At 58.9% G+C, this 20,583-nt stretch overlaps 2 protein-coding genes across 4 annotated transcripts in view; both read right to left on the minus strand.

The window, feature by feature from the left end:
- The window catches only part of CUNH4orf50 (chromosome unknown C4orf50 homolog), a 39,599-nt gene extending 22,770 nt beyond the window's left edge, over positions 1 to 16,829 (minus strand). The window contains 5 exon segments of the mRNA XM_070398590.1: positions 6,392 to 6,982; positions 9,573 to 9,711; positions 14,487 to 14,707; positions 14,709 to 14,889; positions 16,571 to 16,829. Coding sequence (XP_070254691.1) covers positions 6,392 to 6,982; positions 9,573 to 9,711; positions 14,487 to 14,707; positions 14,709 to 14,777 — 1,020 coding nt within the window. The 5' untranslated portion in view covers positions 14,778 to 14,889; positions 16,571 to 16,829.
- A 1,126-nt stretch (positions 16,830 to 17,955) lies between these two features.
- The window catches only part of JAKMIP1 (janus kinase and microtubule interacting protein 1), a 65,853-nt gene continuing 63,225 nt past the window's right edge, over positions 17,956 to 20,583 (minus strand). For 2 of the 3 annotated variants that reach the window (XM_070399591.1, XM_070399584.1), the window contains 3 exons: positions 20,330 to 20,395; positions 19,563 to 19,607; positions 17,956 to 18,848 (listed from right to left, as the gene is read on the minus strand). In XM_070399591.1, coding sequence (XP_070255692.1) covers positions 18,819 to 18,848; positions 19,563 to 19,607; positions 20,330 to 20,395 — 141 coding nt within the window. In that variant the 3' untranslated portion in view covers positions 17,956 to 18,818. Of the gene's footprint in view, positions 18,849 to 19,562; positions 19,639 to 20,329; positions 20,396 to 20,583 lie in introns of all 3 variants that reach the window. The other variant, XM_070399601.1, reaches the window with a different exon arrangement.

Raw genomic sequence — 20,583 nt, forward strand, 5'->3', positions numbered from 1 at the left:
AACCCCTAGCTGAGCCTCCCGCCCAGAGCCACCCTGCTCCCTCAGGCTCCAGCGCTGAGACAGGCCCTGGAGGCCACCATGGGGTCACAGGCTGATGGACACTCCTCACCCTGGCCCCGGCTCCCACTCACAGTGCCTCTCCCCCAGCCGCCTCCCCACCCGCCCTGGCTGTCCTGTCTCTGCGCGCCTGCGTCTGCTGTCCCTTCTGCCTGGCTGGCACGTAACTCCTGGGGGAGGGTGCTCATTGCCTGCTGCTTGCTGGGCAACCCCCCTCCCCCCCGCCACACACACACACACACACACACACACCCCTCAGCCCCAGCCCCGCCCTTCCACACGCTCACCTCCCAGCAATCCCACTGAACTGGAAACGGGGCAGGCTGCTCTCCTGTTTCCAACCTTCCACGCTTCCCGCTGCGCTGAAGGAGAAGCCACCCCGTCCCGGCTTGGTCCGCTACCCCCACCCCATCTCTGCTCCTCCCACAGCCCCTCTCCCTCCTGCCTCAGAGCCTTGTGCCCTGCTACCTGCTGCTGGCACCTCTCCTCCCATGGCGGGCACCCAAAAAGACCACGCTACACCCCTTTCATTGCACAAGTGATGAAATCAATTCTCAGAGAGGGAGAGTGACTTGCCCAAGGTCACACAGCGCACACAGTGGGAGGACAGGACGGAGCTCGGGGCTCTGAACTGGATCCAGGCTCCCCCCCTTCCCGCACCCCTCCGCTCCGACTGCTCAACCCTTCCTGCTTTCCCCACTCACGGGAGCATTCGCCTGTAACTTTGCATGGTTTTCGCTTTACTTTTACTTTGAAAGATAAGCAAAAGGAGGAAAAGAAGGAACTTGGTGAAACCCAGACACACACGCTGATCGTGTGCTAGACGGTGCCCTGCGGGCTTTTTCGGTGCAGACGCATTCACAGTCTCCCCGGAGCCAGGAGGCTCTGTTTTCAAGAGCGTCGGTTTCGGTCTGTGCTTCTCCTGTGATGTTTTTGAAGGATCGTTTTCCCACAAGTTCTCCTGCGACTCGGTGTTTCGCGGCTGCCTGATAGCCCCTGAGATAAGGACCGCCGCCCCCAGGGAACATTCGGGTTGTTCTGCATGCTGACCAAGGAGGAGAAGTGCCGAGGGAGTTTCAACATCTGAGAAATAGACAGAATGAAGTGCAATCTTGAGGTTGGGCCGGTTTGTCATCTAACTAATGGAACCGGACCGACCTTTCTGAGTCAGGTGACTGGCCTGTCAACTGGCCTTTTACGTCAGTTGTATGTTCACCGCTTTCACCTGTGTTTTAGTTTTCACACGATGTCTTAAAGCCCTCGCTTGCTGCCGGAGTGAGGGTCAAAGGTGAAACAGCGTTTCTGCCCACAGGCAGGCAGGCAGTCACAAGGAGGGGCGGCCAGTGCCCGCTAAGCAATGAAAGATTCCCGTCACTGCCACCAGGGGTCGCTCTACTCACACTGCGGGGCAGAGAGGCTGGCGGAGCACCCAGTGTTCCTGATGCCGCTGTCACCCAGAACATGGCCTCAGCTCTAAGATAACAGCCTGACGCTGGCAAATGAAAGATTGTGACTTTTAATCTCCTGGGGTCAGCCTCCCTGCTGCCCTCGGGGCCAGGCCACAGCCTCTGGCTGGAGCAGCCAGCCACCAATTGCCACTGTCTGCACCTGTGTCTGTCTCCCCTGAACGCTCTGAAGGCCAGGTGGCTCACCTCTCTAGCCCAGTGCCCGGCACGTGGCAGTGCCAGTGCACACTTGCTAAAAATCACAGGGCATGGGGGGGGGGGGGGCGGGAAGGGGGAGAGACATCTGCAATGGGCCCTGCTTATTGGGCAAATCACAGTCCTTTTTTAAAAATATATTTTTTTATTGATTTCAGAGAGGAAGGGAGAGGGGGAGAGAGAGAGAAATATCAATGATGAGAGGGCAGCATTGATCAGCTGCCTCCTGCACGCCCCACACTGGGGACCCAGTCTGCAACCCGGGCATGTACCTGACCGGGAATTGAACTGTGTCCTCCTGGTTCATACATCGATGCTCAACCACGGAGCCACGCCGGCCGGGCAAACCACGGTCCTTTCTAATTCCTTTCACCCAGGACCTGAGCAGAAACACCTCCCCAAGCTCCTCCCAGGCCCGGGTTTGTCGGAGTGGCCGTCCTTCCGGGACCGGGGCTCGGAGCGGCCGGCATTAGAAACTGCAAGTGTGTGCCCGGGGAAGGCCTTGCCTCCCTGGCTGCGGGTTTGGGGACAAGGACACTGATCCCTGCAGCTACCTGCCGGCGTCAGTGACGTTCTATGTGGGAAATTACTGTTAAAATATGAAGCCAATAAGTTATCTTCTCATAATTCTCACTGTGAAACTCTCACTGCGATGCCCAGAGCACATCAGATGCTGCCAGCAGCTGGCCAGGGTGGCGGCGAGGCGGGCACCTCACTGTGCTCCTTGGGTGAGTGACCTTGCCCCTGCCTCAGTTTCCCCATCTTCACAGTGAGGATCAGTAATCCTACGGGTCCTTGTAGGGCAGCGGTTCTCAGCCTGTGGGTTGCGACCCCTTTGGCGGTCGAACGACCCTTTCACAGGAGTCGCCTAAGACCATCCTGCATATCAGATATTTACATGACGATTCATAACAGTAGCAACATTACAGTTATGAAGTAGAAAAGGAAATAATTTTATGGTTGGGTCACAACACGAGGAACTGTATTTAAAGGGCCAGAAGGTTGAGAACCACTGTTGTAGGGCATCAGCAGATGCTTGCAGGGAATGTAGGACTGGGCCAGGCATGCAGCAAGCAAGCAAGCAATGGACGCCAGCTTCGGTAATGATCTTCTGCCCGATGCACGCATCCCTGGGGCTGGCCCCGCCCGTTTCCCAGTGCCTGTACGTCACCCCCAGCATTGCCCTGCGGGGGTCCCTTCAGCTACAAGTTTCCATTTCCCAGGGGCCGTGGCGCAAATATCTCCTTACGTTCATTCTTTCCCTGAGCAGCAGCACCCTCCCAGCCCTCCCGGGTGAGTCACCTGCTTGCCAGCCGTGGCCGGGACTGGGATTTAGGGCCGAATGGGCCCCAGCTGGTGACGAGGAAGAAGGCGAGCAGTGGAGGAGAGGCGGCCAGGCCTGTCCCAGTGAGGATTGGGGCCACCGGAGGTGGGTCATGTCGCCACGGGGGCACCAAGGAGAGAAGGAGCTGCTGTGAGGCCAGGGGAGTCTTCTTAGAGGAAATGACCTTCCCACCCCATGGGGAGAAGGTAGCAGGGACTTACTGGGCAGCCTGGGGAGGGGACAATGGAAGCTTCTAGACATGGGGACAGCGTGCAGGCTGCAAGAGCCTGGCGCCCGCAGGGGCCTGCAGGGGCGCAGGGTGCGGGCAGGGCAGGGGAGGGTTGGGCATGGCCCGGAGCTCAGGCCAGAGCAGCAGGGGCCGCGGGTGCTGTGGGCAGGAGGTTACACTTGGTCCCGAAGCGCTGAGGGCCAGGGGAGCATGGAGACCGGTTACCAGGATCATCCAGAGAGAGGGCCCCAGATGAGGACCTGCCCGGGCTCCAAGCCCCGGGTCCCCCCTTTGGAAACGCCCCTCGGCTTTGGGGAATCGCGCATGTGCACTGCTCTCTGGTTCCGAGGCCGACCTCACAGGTGCGCGGCCACGGCCACAGCCACGGCCATGGCCACGCTCACACATTCCAGACCCAGGCCCCGAGGGCTACGGCTGGCTTTGCAGTTTCCTTATCAATAGCTTAGAGCATTTTAATTTTAAAATCACAGGCCACCCTCCCCTCCGGGCTGGAGGCTGGCGGGCCCCTTCCTCTGCCCCTCCCCCTTTACCAGGTGGTCTTGTCCCCCGTGTGGGTAGGGGTCTCACCTTAATCCCCGGGGTCCTGCCCACCAGTGGAGACAAACCAGTCACACTCACCCTTCTCCCCTGGGACTGGGAGAGGGGCGGCGATCATGTGCGCAGTGTGGGTGCGTCCACCCAGCTTCCCCCTGGACCACACAAGCCCGGGAAGAGATGATGGTGAAGATGATGATGATGGTGGCGATAAAGATGGCAACTGAAAATGAATGTGACTGCCCACCCACGATGCACCGGGACAGGGCTAAGGGCCTTCTCTGAACCTCATCTCATCCTCACCATCCGACAGGGAAGCAGGTCCCAGGGTCATTCCCAGCTCACACCTGGGGACTCGGAGGCACAGGACGGTCAGTAACCTGCCCACAGGGACCACGGCCGCCAGGAGGCAGAGCTGCCGTCCACGCAGGGTTGCCCGCCTCCGCCTGCACACAGCTGGCCCCAGTTCCCAGCACCAGTGTTGAAGGTTCTCGTCCTCTATCCTGCGATCCCTCCACGGCAGCCTCTGCTGCTCCCTCTACTCCCGGCTGACGAGGGGCCAGCCTCTCCCAACGCTAGAGGCAGGCTGGCTGGGAACCCACTTTACAGCCATTTAGGGAATTTTCAAGAGGATTTTGACTGCACCGCAGCATCCAGCAAAGCCTGAGAGCCTGAGCCTGGGGTGTGGGGACCTTGAAATGAGAATTGGCGAGACAGCGAGGTCACATGCTGACAGGGGGCTGGTGGGCTGGTGGCGCACGGCTACCGAATCCGGCCGACGCTGCCCCTCAGGCCTCAGGAGCCAGCCCTGGCCTGGCATCTCCAGGTGAGGGCACAGCCTGGAGTCAGGGCTCCGACCGGCCCATGTTCCCTCCTGGCCCTGATACTCGGTAGCTGCGTGCCCGCGGCCAAGTCACTTAACAGCCGGGTCTCAGTTTCTCCATCTGTTCGGTGGGTGACAGCCTGACTCCCAGGCTGTTCTAAGGGTTAAATGGGAGCACAAAATGCCCGAAATGTCAGTGGGGTCTCTTGACTATTTAAGTGCTCACCCCTCCTCCTAGAGAAAGAAGGAGTGAGTCGCCGAGTAGGGGGAGGTAGATGGGGTGGATGAGGACGAAAGCCAGCAGCCTCGAGGATCGTCTCACGTTTAGGAACGTTACAGAAAGGATTCTAAATGACAGTTTCCATCTAAACACGGTTTATTTTCCAAAATTACAGTCAGGGGCCAACGTCAAAACACACAGTTTTCCTTTTATCCAATGAACATAACGAAGGGAGAGCGAGCAGGACACGCGGCCCAGGGACAGGAGGAGGAAAAAGTAAAAAGATAAAACGGATAAACGCTCGTTAAACACGATCCAGGCAGGACACACGGCACGGTGCTGAGGCATGCGAGCATTTCAGGTTCCAGTTCCTTTGAAACAGATCGTCCGGTCGGAAGATAAATTTGATTTTTTTTTTTTTAATGAGCCATGGCACTTGAGCTACGGTTGCTTGCGGACTTTTCCTTAAATGCAAACTGACCGGCTGGAGAGAAGCGGGGCCCTGGGCCCGGGGCGGGAGCTGGACCAGCTCTTTCCCGGAGGCAGGTGAGTGGGGAGGAGACAGAGCACCTGGACTCGCACTGTGTGACCGCAGGTCCGTGCAGACCCCGAGCCTCAGCCTCACCGGCCGCCGTCTTCACGCGCATTTCATGAAACAACGCCGCAGGGACGCCCATGGGAGCCACGCACAGGGCAGGAGTGGGTCACATGGAAGCTTCTACCTGTCCATCAGTCACATGACTAAGCAATGGCCTCTGCCCTCGCCTCCCGAGCGTCAGACACCTGGCCGAGGTCACCAGCTAGCCAACAGGAAGCCGGAAGGCCCACCCCGCGTGCTCCCCACCGCGCAGCCCTGAGAGCTTCGGCACCTGCTGCTGGGCGACTGCAACCCCACCAGGCCAGGCCTGCCCTCCAGGGGCTCAGTCTCATGAGGGGAAGCCAGATAGATGCACACGCACGCCATGCAGGGACGTCACCGCCTTCGGTGCGGTGAGGGAGGCCGAAAGGGGGTGATGCTTTCCCAGGGAGCGGGGGTCAGGGGAGACGCACAGCACATGAGAGCTACATAGTACCGCATGCCCAGGAGCTCACCCGGCCCAGGGCCTGGCACGAGGCTGGGATCATTAGACGTTGGCTATGGGTTGGCAGGAGTCAGACAATGAGGGATGAAGGGTGGCTGGTTGGCTGCCTGGACAGTGGTGGGGAGCAGACGGTAGGGTGAGTGAGCTGATGGAGCATGGGAGACACATGGGTGGGAGGACAGGTGGATGAATGGGTGGGGGGATGAATGGGTGGGGGGATGAATGGGTGGGGGATGAGTAGGACTGGCTGGGTAGATGGGTGGGTAGGTACTGCCCGGAATGAAGGGTGGACGGAAGGGGCTGGGGGAGGGGGGGCCGGGTGGGTGGAACGAAGAGGAAGACTGGAGAATGAGAATAGGGGAGTCAGTGCCTTAACCAAGGGTCTGTACCAGAAAGTGAGAGAAGAGCAGTCACTCCTGCCCCGGGGTGTCGCCACTTACCAGGCTCCCGTGGCCAGCAGGGGGCGCGCCAAGCACTCGCTCCCCGGGGGCCTGGGCTCCCAGCTCCGCGCGCAGGCGCCGGTTCTGCTCGGCAAGGTCCTCCACCTGGCTCTGCAGGCCGATCTCCGACAGCTTCAGCCCGTAGATGCAGCAGCGGAGGTCCTCCAGCTGCCCCCAGAGCTGGCGCTGCGTGGCGTGCTGCTCCCGCAGCCGGCGCGCCGCCTCGTCCCGCTCCCGCTCGCCGCGCTCGGCCCTCGCCTGCAGGGCGCGCACCTCCTCGGCTTCCTCGGGGTTGGGGTCGCCGGCGGGGCCCCGGGGTGGAGTGCTGCCCAGGGCCGGGGCGTCCAGCTCTGCCAGCAGGAGGCCCGCGGCGCGGCAGAGGCGCCGCACATCCCGCTGCAGCCGCTGCACCTGCGCCCGCAGGGCCCGCTCCTGCTCGCGCACCAGGCCCAGCTCGCGCCGCTGGGTCCGCCGGCAGCGCTCCAGGGCCGCCGTCCGCTGCCCCAGCGCCTCGTCCTTGTGCCGCAGCTGCTCCCGCAGCCGCTGCAGCCGCCACCGCTGCCGCCGGGCCGCGCGCTCCTGCTCCAGAACCTACAGGTGGCGGTGGGTGAGGGCGTCAGGAAGCAGGCCCGGGGCCCACGGGGCTCCCAGGGAGCCTGTCTTTAGTTTAAACTTCGGTGTTTTGTTCATCGGAGAATATTCTTACATTAAAATGACGCATAAAACGCTTTTTATCTCGGTTAGTGAGTTTTCCAGCACCCCCGCCCTTACATCTTGCACCGGAGCCAGTGGTGGGAGACAAAGTCACCAGCGAGAGCCGTGCAGGAGCCGGGCAGCAGCCCACGGGCGTGGTCTGGAGTGTTAGGGAGCAGGCAGAGCCCGCGGGGCAGGGACTCCTGGAGACAATGCCCCGGGAGGAAAATCCGGGTGTGCCCCCCCCAGCCGTGTGAGCCCTTTCACCCCGACAGGTCTGCCTCTAGGGGCTTTCAGAGTGACCACAGGTCACTGCGGAAATGAGGCGTCCATGGTGCCAATACACGCCGCCTGCAACGCTGGCCACAGGCAAAACCGCCAGTGGGCCAGCATCAGGGACGGAGGGCAGACGAGCTCGTAACCCCGACTCCTACAACACCTGCTCCGAAATGCACAGATGTCGGGGAGAGAGAGAGGCAGAGGTCCAGGCTGTGGGGTAGCTGGGCCAAGGGGTCACCCAGGGACCCTGAGCAAGCCCATCACTGAACGCCCACGCCTCCCCTGGGAATGGGGTCCTGACAGGGGTCTCCCAGGAGCGTGCAGGTGTCCTGAGGCCGGAATAGGGATGGGGGGGGCCTTAGTGTCTACCGAACTCCGGTCCGCAGCCTTGCGCCCCTCGCCATCTCCCTGGCTGTCGCCCTGGCGCTCCGTCTCCCCACCACACCATGAGCATCTCTGGTTTCTTACATGTACTGGGGGCACGGCTCAAAAATGCACATTAATATATTTTCCACAGGTATCCGTGATGGTGGGATCGCACACACCTCTGCATTTTGTATTAAAAACTCCTCTTCGGCCCTGCTGGCGTGGCTCAGTGGTTGAGCATCGACCACTTGCAGACTCGATCCCCAGCAGGGGGCGTGCAGGAGGCAGCCAATCGATGATTCTCTCCCATCAGTGTTTCTATCTCTTCTCCCTCTCCCTTCCTCTCTCTTTAAAAATCAATAAAAACATATATTTTTAAAAAACACAAAAACTCCTCTTGGGACACTGCTGGTGACGTGCTACAAGCCAAGGAAGGTAATGAACTCAACTTTCTGCGCCCGGCGTTCAATAGAAGGGGAAATCGCCACTGGGCCCCGCAGCTACTGGCTAAACCCGCGGTTATGAGCTTTTGTGAGCGGTTCTGACTGTCCCACTGTAAGAAACACGTGGCGACAGCGTACCCATTATGCACACGCCCCGTGCAGGGTCCTGAAACAGCGCCTGCTCAGACGCGGGAGGCCCTTTCTTATTGCCTCGTAGTCCATTCTATTTGTAAATCCGGCTGTGACTCACAGAACTGATTTCACAACTCGCTGACAGATGTCAGCCTGCAAGCGGACAATCCCTCGCTGCACTGCCCTGCTCGTCACAATCCAGGGCAGGACGCCCCTGGGGCTCTTGGGGCGCCGCTGCATCTGCTTCCACATTATTTCCTATACATGTCCCGCCCTCCTGCCTGCACCATCTCTCCCCTGGAATATTTCAATAAACACGACTAATTACAAAAGCGGCCACTGCTGTGAGTGTTTTACACATCTTAACTCACTTAACCCACATAACAATGTGAGGGTGTTGGTGCTATATCATTCCCATTTCACAGATGAGAAAACTGAGGCCCCGAGAGGTTTAGTCACTTGCCCTACGTCACACAGCCATCTGCCTCCAGCTCTAACTTGTCCCCCACCCCCACCGTCTTTCTCTCTCCCATGCAATTAGAATGACATCCCTCAAACCCTGACCTGGAGCCTCTCCCGCTCAAGTCCCCAAAAAACTGCTCTCTCTCGCGCCTTCAGAATTGGGTCCGTGCAGTGGCCCTGGCGGTCTGTCCCCTGGGGAACCCTCCAGTCTCACCAACTCCCTCTCCCCACCTACACCCGCTCCGGGTCCTGGTATGTCTCCCAGACTTCCGTGCCTCTGCCCAGGTGGCTACCCACGCCTCACCTCGCATGCCCTGCCTACAAGGCCCCACTCTCCCAGCCCAGCTCTCTGTAGCTCCCACCCCCTGCACTTGCTCGCCATGCCGCACCTCCCTCATGACACAGCATCCAGTTCTGCGTTCCTTGTTTCCTATCTGGTCCCCACCTGCACTCCAGCCCCGGAGGTGGTGATGGGGTCAGCCATCTCCCTGTCCTTAGGCCAGCACTGGCTCCCCCATACAGGCACGGAGGCCGCAGAAATGAACCCCCCGCCCAGAGCTCCAGGTCACCCCGCGCCCTCAGCCCCCACCCCAGGGGTCCCCGCGGGAGCCTGTGAGGCAGGCAGGGCAGGGATCCCCCTTTATTTTTTCAGGGGCCCCCTTTTACAGATGACCTCACCCAGGCCCCACAGGCTCTCCCAGGCCCCCACACACACTGTCTTTGCTCGACTGTAGCTGCGACCACATCCACACACAGGGGGACCCTGCCGGGAAGAGAAACTGGCGCTGGAGGGAAGGTGGCCGTACCTGGCAGGCGAGCTCCCCCTGCAGCGCCTCCAGCTGCTCCTGGGCCCGGCGGGAGGCGCTCCTTTCCTGGCACACGCGGGCGCTCAGCTGGTCCACCTTCCGCAGGAGCTTCCGCTCCGACAGCTCCAGCTCCTGGATTCTGCAGCGGGAAGCAGGCGGTGCTTAGTCCGACGGCACGCAGCAAACACGGCCGGGGGTTTTCACACACGCCGGACCCCCTTTTTGTTGTTATTTGGCCAATTTCGTACTTAGACACAATTGCATTTTGTAAAACATTCACGCGTATCTTTCTAGGGATGATCTACCATACGTCAAAGACCTCTTTCGACTAGGAAGGCACCATGCATCAGGAATCTTAATAGTGACCTCATCTCTAAGCCAGTAACCCCGAGTCTGGGCAACTCCACTTAAGAACTGAGCCTGGAGAAATGATCTCACTCATTTGTGGAATATAATAAACATAAACTGATGAACAAAAATAGAGCCAAAGGGGGGAAAATATTTTAGACTATAATAGAAGTAATCCTGTTATTTGCAGATTTCTAATATTTCCTACAACTTTTGTGATATCATACTATGTTAGTACAGTTTTGATAATATTATTACACTTAAGATCCTTTTTTTCTTGAAATATTAATGTTTATTGCATGTAATATTATTATATTTAGGATCATTTTCCTTGAATAACTAGAGGCCCAGTGCACGAAATTTGTGCACAGGTAGGGTCCCTAGGCCTGGCCAGAGATCGGGGCCAATCAGGTTCCCTGCCTCCCCGCCTCCTCCTTCCTTCGCTCCCTCAGCACCCCACTGCCACCACCATTGGTCGCCAGCCATGTTCTGCGCCACCCCCTGGTGGTCAGCACACGTCATAGCGAGCGATCGAACTCCCGGTCTCCCGGTTGAACTCCTGAGGGGACAATTTGCATATTAGCCTTTTATTATATAGGATTGGTGTTTATTGCATGTAACATGATTATATTTAAGATCATTTTTCTTGAAATATTAATGTTTATTGCATGTAACATGATTATATTTAAGATCGTTTTACTTGAAATAAAAAATAAAAAGAAAGAACTGAGCCTGAAGCAAGCACCTGAAATGCCTCAATGAGACTTCACATCGCCAGCCCACAGTGGGCTGCATGACCCCTTCCTCACACAGGAGGAAACTGCAGATCAGAGAGGCCAGGCAGCCCGCCCAAGGTCACACAGCACTGTAGAGCCCAGGCTGCCTGATTCCCAAACTGACACTCTTAACCCTCTGCCCCGTTGCCTCCCGTCTGCGCTACATTCCTGTGAGTCTCTTCTGTGGAAGTGATTAAACTCAGAAAAAAAAAAGTTTCTGCAATTAAAATAATTCACCTGTATGACTACAAAAGTAAGAAGCTGGAGGTGGCCTAATTGTCTGGCAGGGACGGCAAAGCCACGTGAAGGCTTTTTTGTTTTCAGGGGAAAAGGCTACGGTTGTGTCACATGCAACGTAATACCCAGCGTGGACGAGAGCGCTGGCCACAGCCATGCGAAAAGGAGAAGCGTGAGTGAGCGTGGGAAACCCAAAGCCAAAGTCTGGCTCCCGGTCCCATTGGGAGAGAAGGAACCTCCAAGGCCTGCCTGCCACCTGCTTGCACCGAGCACCCAAGTCTCCTTCATGTGCCGATCTTACCTCCGTAACAGAAACCAGGGGACACGTGGAAAGTGTGTGCACAGCCTGCATGGTCTGCCCATCGTCACTCCTTTACCAAGCCCACCCCGGTGACCCGCCCATCCAGGACACGTGGCTCCCCGGGACGAGGACCTAGCTTTGCCTGCTGGCTCTGCCGCTTACCAGCCCTGGAGCCTAAACTGGACTCATTTGCCACTCTGACCCTCAGTATCTTTATCTGTAAAAAAACAGAGGCAATTGCACCTTGCTCAGAAGGTTGCTGTGAAGAGGAAATAAATGATGCATTCTTGTTAATAATAAGCCAAGAGTCCCCTCTCCTCCTCCAGCTCCGAGGCCCTGGGGTGAGCTTCGAAAGTGACAGAAGGGCATGTGGATTATAATCGCGTCCCTTCCAAACTGCACGAGAGGAGTGGCCCCAGGGTCATCGGTCAGAGCTGTCCCAGGAACCTCTGGTCTGTTATGAAACGGGATGGCATCTAACGGAAAAAGAAAGGCCTCTCTTTAGACCCTGAGACCAACCTGAAACATTAACTAGGAGGCAGTGTTTCCCTCTGGTGTCATCCCTATCAGAAAACTGGTCTCGCTGTGGCAGACGGAATAATGGCCCGCCGGTATATCTAGGCCCGGATCCCTGGGGCCCGTGAGTGTGGCCTTCAAATGCAAATGAGACTGCAGATGAGATTAAGTTCAAGAATTTGAGATCATCCTAGACTGTGTGGGTGGGCCCCAGTTGCAATCACAGATCCTCCTAGGAGAGAGGCAGACGGCTGGAACACAGAAGGTGCAGGCGTGCGGGCTGCCAGGCTGGCGGAATTGCAGACGGAGGCCAGAGCGAGCACGGCAGCTGTGGCCGTTGGCCAGGCCAGGCCGGCCCCCGCAGCCTGGGGAGCCCACGCTGGCCAGAGCGCAGGGCCCGCCTGCACCTGACCTGAGCCAGGGAGGGTGCGCAGGCCCTGCCTCCAGAAATGCAGGCTGTGAGGCTGCTGTCTGAGCCGCCGGCTGGGGCCACAGGACAGTCACACCGAAGTACAGCTCTGCGCCGACGAACGCCCAGTTAAACAGAGCAGCGTGCAGGGCGGGAAGGAGTGCTAGGAGCTGGGAGACGCGCTCAGGGAGTGGGATAAAGTTGTCCCCTCATGGCCGCCACTCTGGCCAGGCTGCCTGGGTTCCAGTCCCAGCCCCGTGGCTGACGCAGCCCACCCTCAGAGAACAGAGGACACAGCCCACATTTCCCCACCGACGGGCCCAGGACGCCCTGTCCAGGACAGCCTCACCCCAGCCACGGAGGCCACTCCTCTTCATCTCTCACAGTGCCCACCTCTGTCCCTCCCTCACACGGAGGGGTCTCCTGTGGCCGGGGTGTCCCGCCCATCCTCCCCACGCCTGCTGACCTCCTGGTTTTCACTGTCGATCTTTCTGGAGGAAGATTCGAGTGGACAACCCTGTGTGGGCCACGCTACTCCCCTCTCCAGGGCTGGGGCCCTGTCCTCCAGCTCCCAGCCCCCAGGACTTACGCTATGGGATGAATGTGTCCCCCCCAAGTTTGTACATTGACGTCCTAACCCCAGCGCCTCAGGATATGACTGTATTTGGAGATGGGGTCTGTACAAAGGAATTAAATGAAAATGTGGTCGCTTGGGTGGGCCCTAATCTAATCTGCCTCGTGTCCTTATAAGAGAGATTAGGACCCAGACACACAGAGAGGAACCACCGTGTGAGGACACAGGCACAAGACAGCCATCCCTCAGCCAAGGAGAGAGGCTCAGAAGAAACTAATTCCCACGCCTCGATCGTGGACTTCCAGCCTCCAGAACTGTGAGAGGATAAATGTCCGATGTTTAAGCTGCTCCGCCTGTGACACTTGGTTGTGGTTGCCACGGAAACTAATACAACTTAGTGCATGGCTCTTGGGAAGTGGGTGCAGGCTGTAGAATCAGTGGGTGGGTGGATGGATGATGGATGGATGGATGGATGGATGGATGGATAATGGATGGATGGATAGTTGGATGAATGGATGGATGATGGATGAATGTATGTATGGATGGATGGATAGATGAATTGATGGATGGTAGGTGGATAGGTGGATGGATGGGTGGTAGGTGGATAGGTGGATGGATGGATGGATGGATGGTGGGTGGATAGGTGGATAGATGAATGGGTGGGTGGTGAGTGGATAGATGAATGGATGGATGGATGAATGGAAGGATAGGTGAATGGATGAATGGATGGATGGATGGATGGATGAATGGAAGGCTAGGTGAATGGATGAATGGATGGATGGATGGATGGATGGATGGAGAGATGGAAGGATGGACAGATGGACAGAATCACAAGAGTGATACATAGAATAACAAAATAAATTTTTAATATGTGAATTTCTCCATGTGAAACGTATTATAAAGAAGAAAAATAGTAAAGCAGATGTAAATACACATGTAATGACTTGCCTTTATTAAAATGAAGGGAAATACAAGTAAAGGCCGAAGTCTTGGGCAGATCCAAGACCCTGACTGCTGGGCTATTGGGAACCTGTGGGAGGCGAGCCCGCCATGACCACACTGCATCTCCGCACTGCGTTCTCCTCTGAGGCCCATGCAAAGCCCGCCTCATGCTGCTGGGCCAGGCACCAGACAGCGATCCCGAAAGAGCCTGGGCTTTGGAGAGGCCTGGACCCATGCCCAACCTCGGGACTGTGTTGGCTCCCCACCAGGGAGTTCAGGGTCAGCAGCGAGAAACAAACGCAGACCCTGCTGAGCAGGTGGTGGGTGAGCCGAAAGGCCAATCAGAGATGACCGGCAGCCCAGGGACTAGTGACTGCCCACGGCCACCCCTGTCCCTGGGCTGGAGGGACACAGGGAGCAGGTGGTGATGCTGGGGTGGGGCTGGGCCACCAGCAGGAGCAGGACCACAGGGGGAGCCAGGAGCAGGACTGAGTTGTAGCCACAGTCAGAAAAGTCACCCAGAGCAGCGGAGAGGGGGCAATTCCCTGGCTTCTCCCGCCCTCCTCCCGTCGGATGTTCCTATTGGCCAGGCGAGCCAGGCGACCTCTCCGAAGGCTCAGCCCTGGTGGGCAGCACAGACCAGGGACAGGAGAGAGAGAGAGAGGAGGCACCGAGCGCAGGGACATGGCAGGCAGGAGTGTGGCATGGGTGCGCCCGCTTCCTCACCAGAGGAACGATTCCACACGCCTTCCTACCAGCTCTGCTGCCCCGGGTTCAGGAAACACAAGAAGAGGCCCCCGTGGATGTTTACCTGCTCCTGAGCCCAGACTCCGACCTCACGTATTTGTCCACCGCCGCCAGCAGCTTCTGCTCGGAGGACTCCAGCTGCCTCCGGAGTGTCCCCGTGTCCACGTCGGGGCTCCCGAGGGCAGCTCCCTCCGGGCGCCATCCAGGCTCCTCGCCGCTGTCCTCCGCGTCCTGGAAGACCCAGGTTGTGTCGATCTTCACGTCCACGTTCATCACGTCCACCCCCGTCGCCGCCGGGGGCTCTGACCACGTAGCTGAACGTCTTCTCGGCGCGCCCGGTGGCCGCGGGCTCCATCCCGGCATAGTGCGCAGCCGAGGCTTCACGCCGTCGAGTGCGTTTGCAACACTGACTTTCTGGAGATTGCGAGGCGGGTGCAGCGCCTCCAGATTGTGCAGGAAAATGTCCCCTGAGGAGGCAAGAGCAGGTGGATTATTCATGAGGGGGACTCAGTTTCAGCGGCACAGGTGTCATGCAATATGCATGGCGCCTCTCGGGTTACAGGCCGGCGTGCCAGCGCTCCCCCAGCGAGGACGTGCAGCGGAAAATCACTTGGAAGGAAACACTGAGCCCAGTGCACAGGAGGGAGACCAGGCGGGACCACGAGGGCGCTGCAGGGTCTCCGCAGCAGAGCTCCTCTGACACGGGTGATGCTGCGGTCTGTGCCCGCTCGCCCAGGACAGCCAGCGGCCACCCAGGACCCCGGCCCTGGCGGCGGCTCACCTGACCCCGTCCAGCTCCCTGGTAACCCTTGGAGGTGGAGTCACCGTAACTAGCTCATAGGTGAGGAAACCGAGGTCGGGAGGGGGGAGCTGGTCCAGGCCCACGGAGGGGAGGGCAGAGTCAGGTTCACAGCTAGGTCTGACCTCAAACCTTGAGGCACCCCCGCCCCGGGGGAGCACGCACCTCCCTTCCCGCAGGGAAAGCCACCGGGCCTGGAGGGGGAGCGGCATTCTCGCTCTTTCCTGGAGGAGCACAGGCCGGAGGGAGGGCACCCCCCGCCCCCAGGACAGGTAAAAGCCCCCCCGCCCCCCAGGACAGGTAAAAGGCAGCCCCCCCACTCCCCAGGACAGGTAAAGCCCCCCAGAGCCTCAGCAGGGAAGCGCCCGGCTCCTTGGGGGTCAGGTCCATGGGAATGACCCTCGGACCTGCGGGAGGAGAGAGAGGAGGCCTCCCTGACTATCAACCAACTCCCTAGGCTTCTCGGGTGGAGACCGGGTGGGAAGCGGGGACATCGCAGGGAGCGGCTTTAAGGACGGGCCCTGCACCCTAGGGAGCCTGGGGGAGGTTCCTGAGGCTGCGGGCGGTCACAGGAGGGACAGCTGCTGAGAGCAGGTGCCTGGAGTTCCCATGGGAAACGTAACAGCCCGGAGAGACGGGATGAAGGGAGGCGGGAGGGCCCCCGCTGCACCCTCTATGAGCTGGAAGGGGGCGTAGTTTGGGGTCTGCAGAAGCCCCCGGGAGTTCTCAGACCGCCTCCGGGAGAGGACCCCACAGCTGGCGGGACCTCCCACCTCGCTGGCAGGCCTCTAGCAGGTTCTGCTTAAATGTGAGAAAATAAACAAGGAGGAGCCATTGCCTGGCCTGAGGGTGTCAGGGTGGGGTTCCTGCAGGTCGGAAGAGGAGGGAAGGGCAGGAGCCACGGGCCCTGAGATCCTCCGCCTGCAGACGCAGGATGGAAGGACCGTGAGGTCGCTTAGGAAGGCGGCAGGCCCCGCGGCCAGGTGTCCAAGGTAACACGGCCCATCCCAATGGGCAGCTGACCCCTGGCCTCTCTGCCCAGCTCCCCACTGGTCACACTGCCTGCAGAGGAGCCAGGTGTCGGGGTGCAGAGTGGGCGGCCACGCACTCCACACGTTTACGCTGCACCGTGTGCCCAGAACCTGGCTGGGCCCTCCCCTCCTGCCCCCAGGGGCTCTGGGAGGAGGGTGGGGGTGAAGGTGGACCCATCCCTTCGCCCTTCTGGGTGAGGATGTGACCTTGGGTCCAGTTGACCTTGCAGCTGTGCTCCCTGGAAACCACACCTGTGGACCATTGGCTGCGTTACTAGGCAACCACCACCACAACAACGCTGAGGGGGTGCACCTCACCTGGGCGCCAGGGCTTGGCTGCCAGAGCGCTGAGGTTCCCTGAGAAGAACGGCTCTTGGAAACCGGGCCTGTCCCTGGCAGGGACCTTGGAAGCGACATCTGGACGGTCACACAAATGCTGGCTCCCGTCGGCGACTCTGGTCCTCCAGGCGGGGGCAGTCCCATGCCTGCCTGCGGGAGCCTCAGCCCTCACACCTGAGCCGTCTCGGAGACGGGCTCCTGGTCCCGTGGGCTGTACGGTCTCCGCTGAGGACGCCTCCCACCGAGGGAGCAGGGAGCACCTGCTGCGCCTCCTGCCAGGGCTCGGGAGGCCCGTGGGCTGCTAGTGGTGCCCAAGAAGCGGTCTCATGAGGCGCCGCAGGGAGACCGACCCCCACCCCGCCCCCGCCCCCAGCCACAGCTGAAGAAACTGAGACGCAGAGTGTCCGCTGCAGGGAGGCGGCCCGGGCTGCGAGTGGACCTGCGCAGGGCTGGGAGTCCGCGCCCTCCCAGCCCTGCCTCTGAGTGTGAGGGCGAGCAGACAGCAGGTGGACACCGGGTGGCATGAGGGCCACACTCCTGCCCCCCTCCCGCAGCGGGCAGAGGACCCCCGACCACAGGAACCGCTTCCCCGAGGCCCAGCGTGCCTCCTGGGTGCCCGCCGACTCAGGCAGCGAAGCAGGGTTTCTGCGCTGCCTGGGCCCCAGAGAAAGCAGACAGGGTTTACGGTCTTCACACCCCACGTGGTCCCACACGCCCATCCCCCACCGGAGCGCTCAGATGCCTGGGTTTTCAAACAAAGACGTCGGTTCAGTCATGTTTGCTCACTAAACGTTGGTAAGGTCGTGGGGGCTGGTGTAGCAGGTGCTTTGGGTTTAATTAAAAAGAGAACAAAGTATTTCTCGGCTGTTCTGGGCGTTTTCTTAGGCCCCAATCCTTTGATTTGGTTGGAACATCCCTCCCCATGCGCCTGGGATGCCCCCTCTGTGCCAGTCGCCATCCTTCTCCCTCCCTGGGTTTGCCCTTCTGAGAACTCTCCGCTCTTCTATGGGGTCCCCTCCTCCACGGCTCCTTCAGTGGCCTGAACTTCAGACATTTCTGTTTTCGCCAAAGGTTCTTCTCACCGGATATCCCAGGATGGCCGCGCCGCCCCACAGGCACAGAGCAGCGATTCCCATCCTTGGGATCAAGCCGTCCTTGCCTTCCTCTGCCTCTTCCAACACAGACGTGGCTGTCCTTCCCTCCGCACTCACTGCCTTCTATTTCACGTGATCTAGCCTGTCCAAAAGTCTTCCTTCCAAAAGTGTGGGAGACAACAGACATGTGAGCAGGAGCCTTCTTCTGGAAGCGATGCCCCCCACCTCCCACCCCGCCCCCCAGGAGAACAGCAGCAACAATGCCCGAAAGTCTTCTCCAGGACCCCTCCTAGACTTGCCTCTCACCAGATGGTGCCCTGGCCTCCTCGGCTGCCCCACTCTGTCCTTCTGGGAGGCTGGACTCGGCATCTGGTCTCTGCCCGCTCCCCGGAGGCTGTAGGAGAGCGGCCTGGTCTCAGACCATTGCAGAAGGAGCGTCATTCCCAGCGTTTCTTCCTCTTGCACATTACAGCCAAGATGAAAGACAGTCCCGGTGTGATCAGCGGGGGCCTGTCCTCCCAGTCCTCACGCCACATGGCCCCAGGCATTGTCATGCTCTGGGACTTTCTCCACGTCACACACATGAGAGCGATGGAAACTGGAGTTCCCTGGGGTCCGCCCTCCGCAGTGGGCGAGGCTCCAGCGCCCCCCCTCTCTGGCCAGCAACTGCTGATCCAGCTGCACACACATCTGGAGGGTTTTGTGGATGGGGCTTGGCTTTGGGTTCAGTTCACAGGGACACTGGCCAGTCCCTCTGGGTGCCCAGGGCACCATCCACGGAGACATATGTACATGATCTGCGTCCACCAGCGCCCGGGCAGGGACGGGCTGTCCCCAGGCGCGCAGACGCTCTCCTGGGGCTCAGTTTCTGCTAATTGCACTTAGATCCCTGGAAGTCAGGTCTCTGCCCCTTGGGCTCTTGAAGGTCCCCTGTGGGGACTCATGTGGCCCCGAGCTTGACACAATCCCCATCATTCCTGCAGAACTCCTACAGCTCGACTGGCCGGGGCCGCTGTCGATCCAAAAGGCCCCCCTTGGAGCCGTCGTCAAGTATGTGGGTTCTGGTCCCAGTCTCTGCGCGTGGAATAGCTTGTGGATTTTGGTTTGAGTGGGGTTGGGGTTGCCATAGGGCCTCAGTTCATTCCATAAGCTCTTTTTCTATCCTGTAGAAGGAAAAATTATGTGATGTGATGCAGGAACCAAGGGGTAATTAAAATGGTTGGAGGAGCCCCAGGCTTATCTGCCCCCACCTGCCCAACTGCTGTCCTGATGCCCCAGCTGAGCCCACCGGGGACCTTCCCCCAATTCCAGGGGAGGAGGAAACAGGACCCAGATAGCCTGCCCTGCAGGACCCACCCCACCCTCACCCCCATGGCTTCCAACCCCCATGGCTTCCCCACCCCCATGGCAGTCAGACATCCCTCTCACAATCCAGGACCGTTGGCTCCTAACCACTTGCCTGCCTGCCTACCTGATCGCCCCTAACCACCTCTGTCTGATCGCCCCTAACTGTTCCCCTGCTGGCCTGATCACCCCTAACTGCCTCTGCCTCACCCTCCACCACCACAGCTTTGTCCGGAAGGACGTCGGAAGGTCATTTGGGCTAATTAGCATATTACATTTTTGTATAGATCAGCGGTTCTCAACCTGTGGGTCACGACCCCTTTGAGGTCAAACGACCCTTTCACAGGGGTCGCCTAAGACCATCGGAAAACACATATATAATTACATATTGTTTTTGTGATTAATCACTATGCTTTAATTATGTTCAATTTGTAACAATGAAATCGGGGGACACCACAACATGAGGAACTGTATTAAAGGGTCGCGGCATTAGGAAGGTTGAGAACCACTGGAATAGATGAAAGGATACCAACCCCAGGTCTTGGCTCCCTGCAGTCATCAAGGCCACAGAATGAATGCTAGTGAGAAAAACAAAAAAAGGAACAAAAACTATAAAATAAGACAAAAGAAAATGAGGCAAGAAAGAAAAGAAAAGAGAGAAAAAGATGTAAGACATGTAGTATGGAATTCAAGGGCAGCATTTCATAAGAACATCGACCCTGGGGTTCGGGTTGGAAAGAGAAACAGGATGTAAGGGGTTTCCAGAGTGGCCCCTTCCAGCCCTGGGGTCCTGCCAAGTGTCTGAATTTCTCAGGCTCCGTTTCACCCATAAAATGGGAATAATTGTGGAGACAAACGGGGCTGAGTATGAGCACGTGACAGGCTGGCCTCGCTTCTCCTGGGAGAGGAGAGACTCCCAAGGACACGCCCCTGGCTCTGTCCGTAGACAGAGGTCACGGAGGTGAATGGTCCCGGGAGAGACCCAACGTCTGTGGCTGGGGTGTCGCTCACAACAGAGCTCGCCTCGCCCTCCCCAGTGCGGTGATGGCGGAAGGTCTTTTGTGGGAAAAGAAGACATCACACCCTCCCCCACACATAATTCATCCCAGACTGCACTTTTCTTCCCTAGAAGCACGCTCAAAGCAGCTACTTGGTTCCTGGACGTGCGGATTTGGGGGGGACAGGGCGGAGAAGGGGTGGCTGGGGACGGCCGTTCGCCGGCAGCAGGAGCAGGCAGGAGAGAAGATTCCCGCTAACGTCGCACAAGCCCTGCATGGCCGGGCTCGAACCACCCACCCACCTTTTCCTCCAGTTCCTTCAGGTGCCGCCGCTGCGCCTCCAGCATGGCCTCCAGCTCCCGGATTCTCTGAAACACACCCCGGGACGCATCAGAAGTGACACCTTCAGGTTCTAACCCTGATCCCTCCTGTTTGCCAAGGAGCAGCGTAGCAGCCGCGAGCTCACGGACACTGGGTGGGCAGCCCACTAGCTGGTGCGCGCCCACAGACGGGCATCGCCACCGCCCGCCCGGACCAGAGGAGAGCCTTTCCCACC

The sequence above is a fragment of the Myotis yumanensis genome, unplaced genomic scaffold, assembly GCF_028538775.1.
Source record: "Myotis yumanensis isolate MYYU_CA2020_CCGP unplaced genomic scaffold, mMyoYum1.0.hap1 SCAF_1, whole genome shotgun sequence".
NCBI lineage: Eukaryota > Metazoa > Chordata > Mammalia > Chiroptera > Vespertilionidae > Myotis > Myotis yumanensis.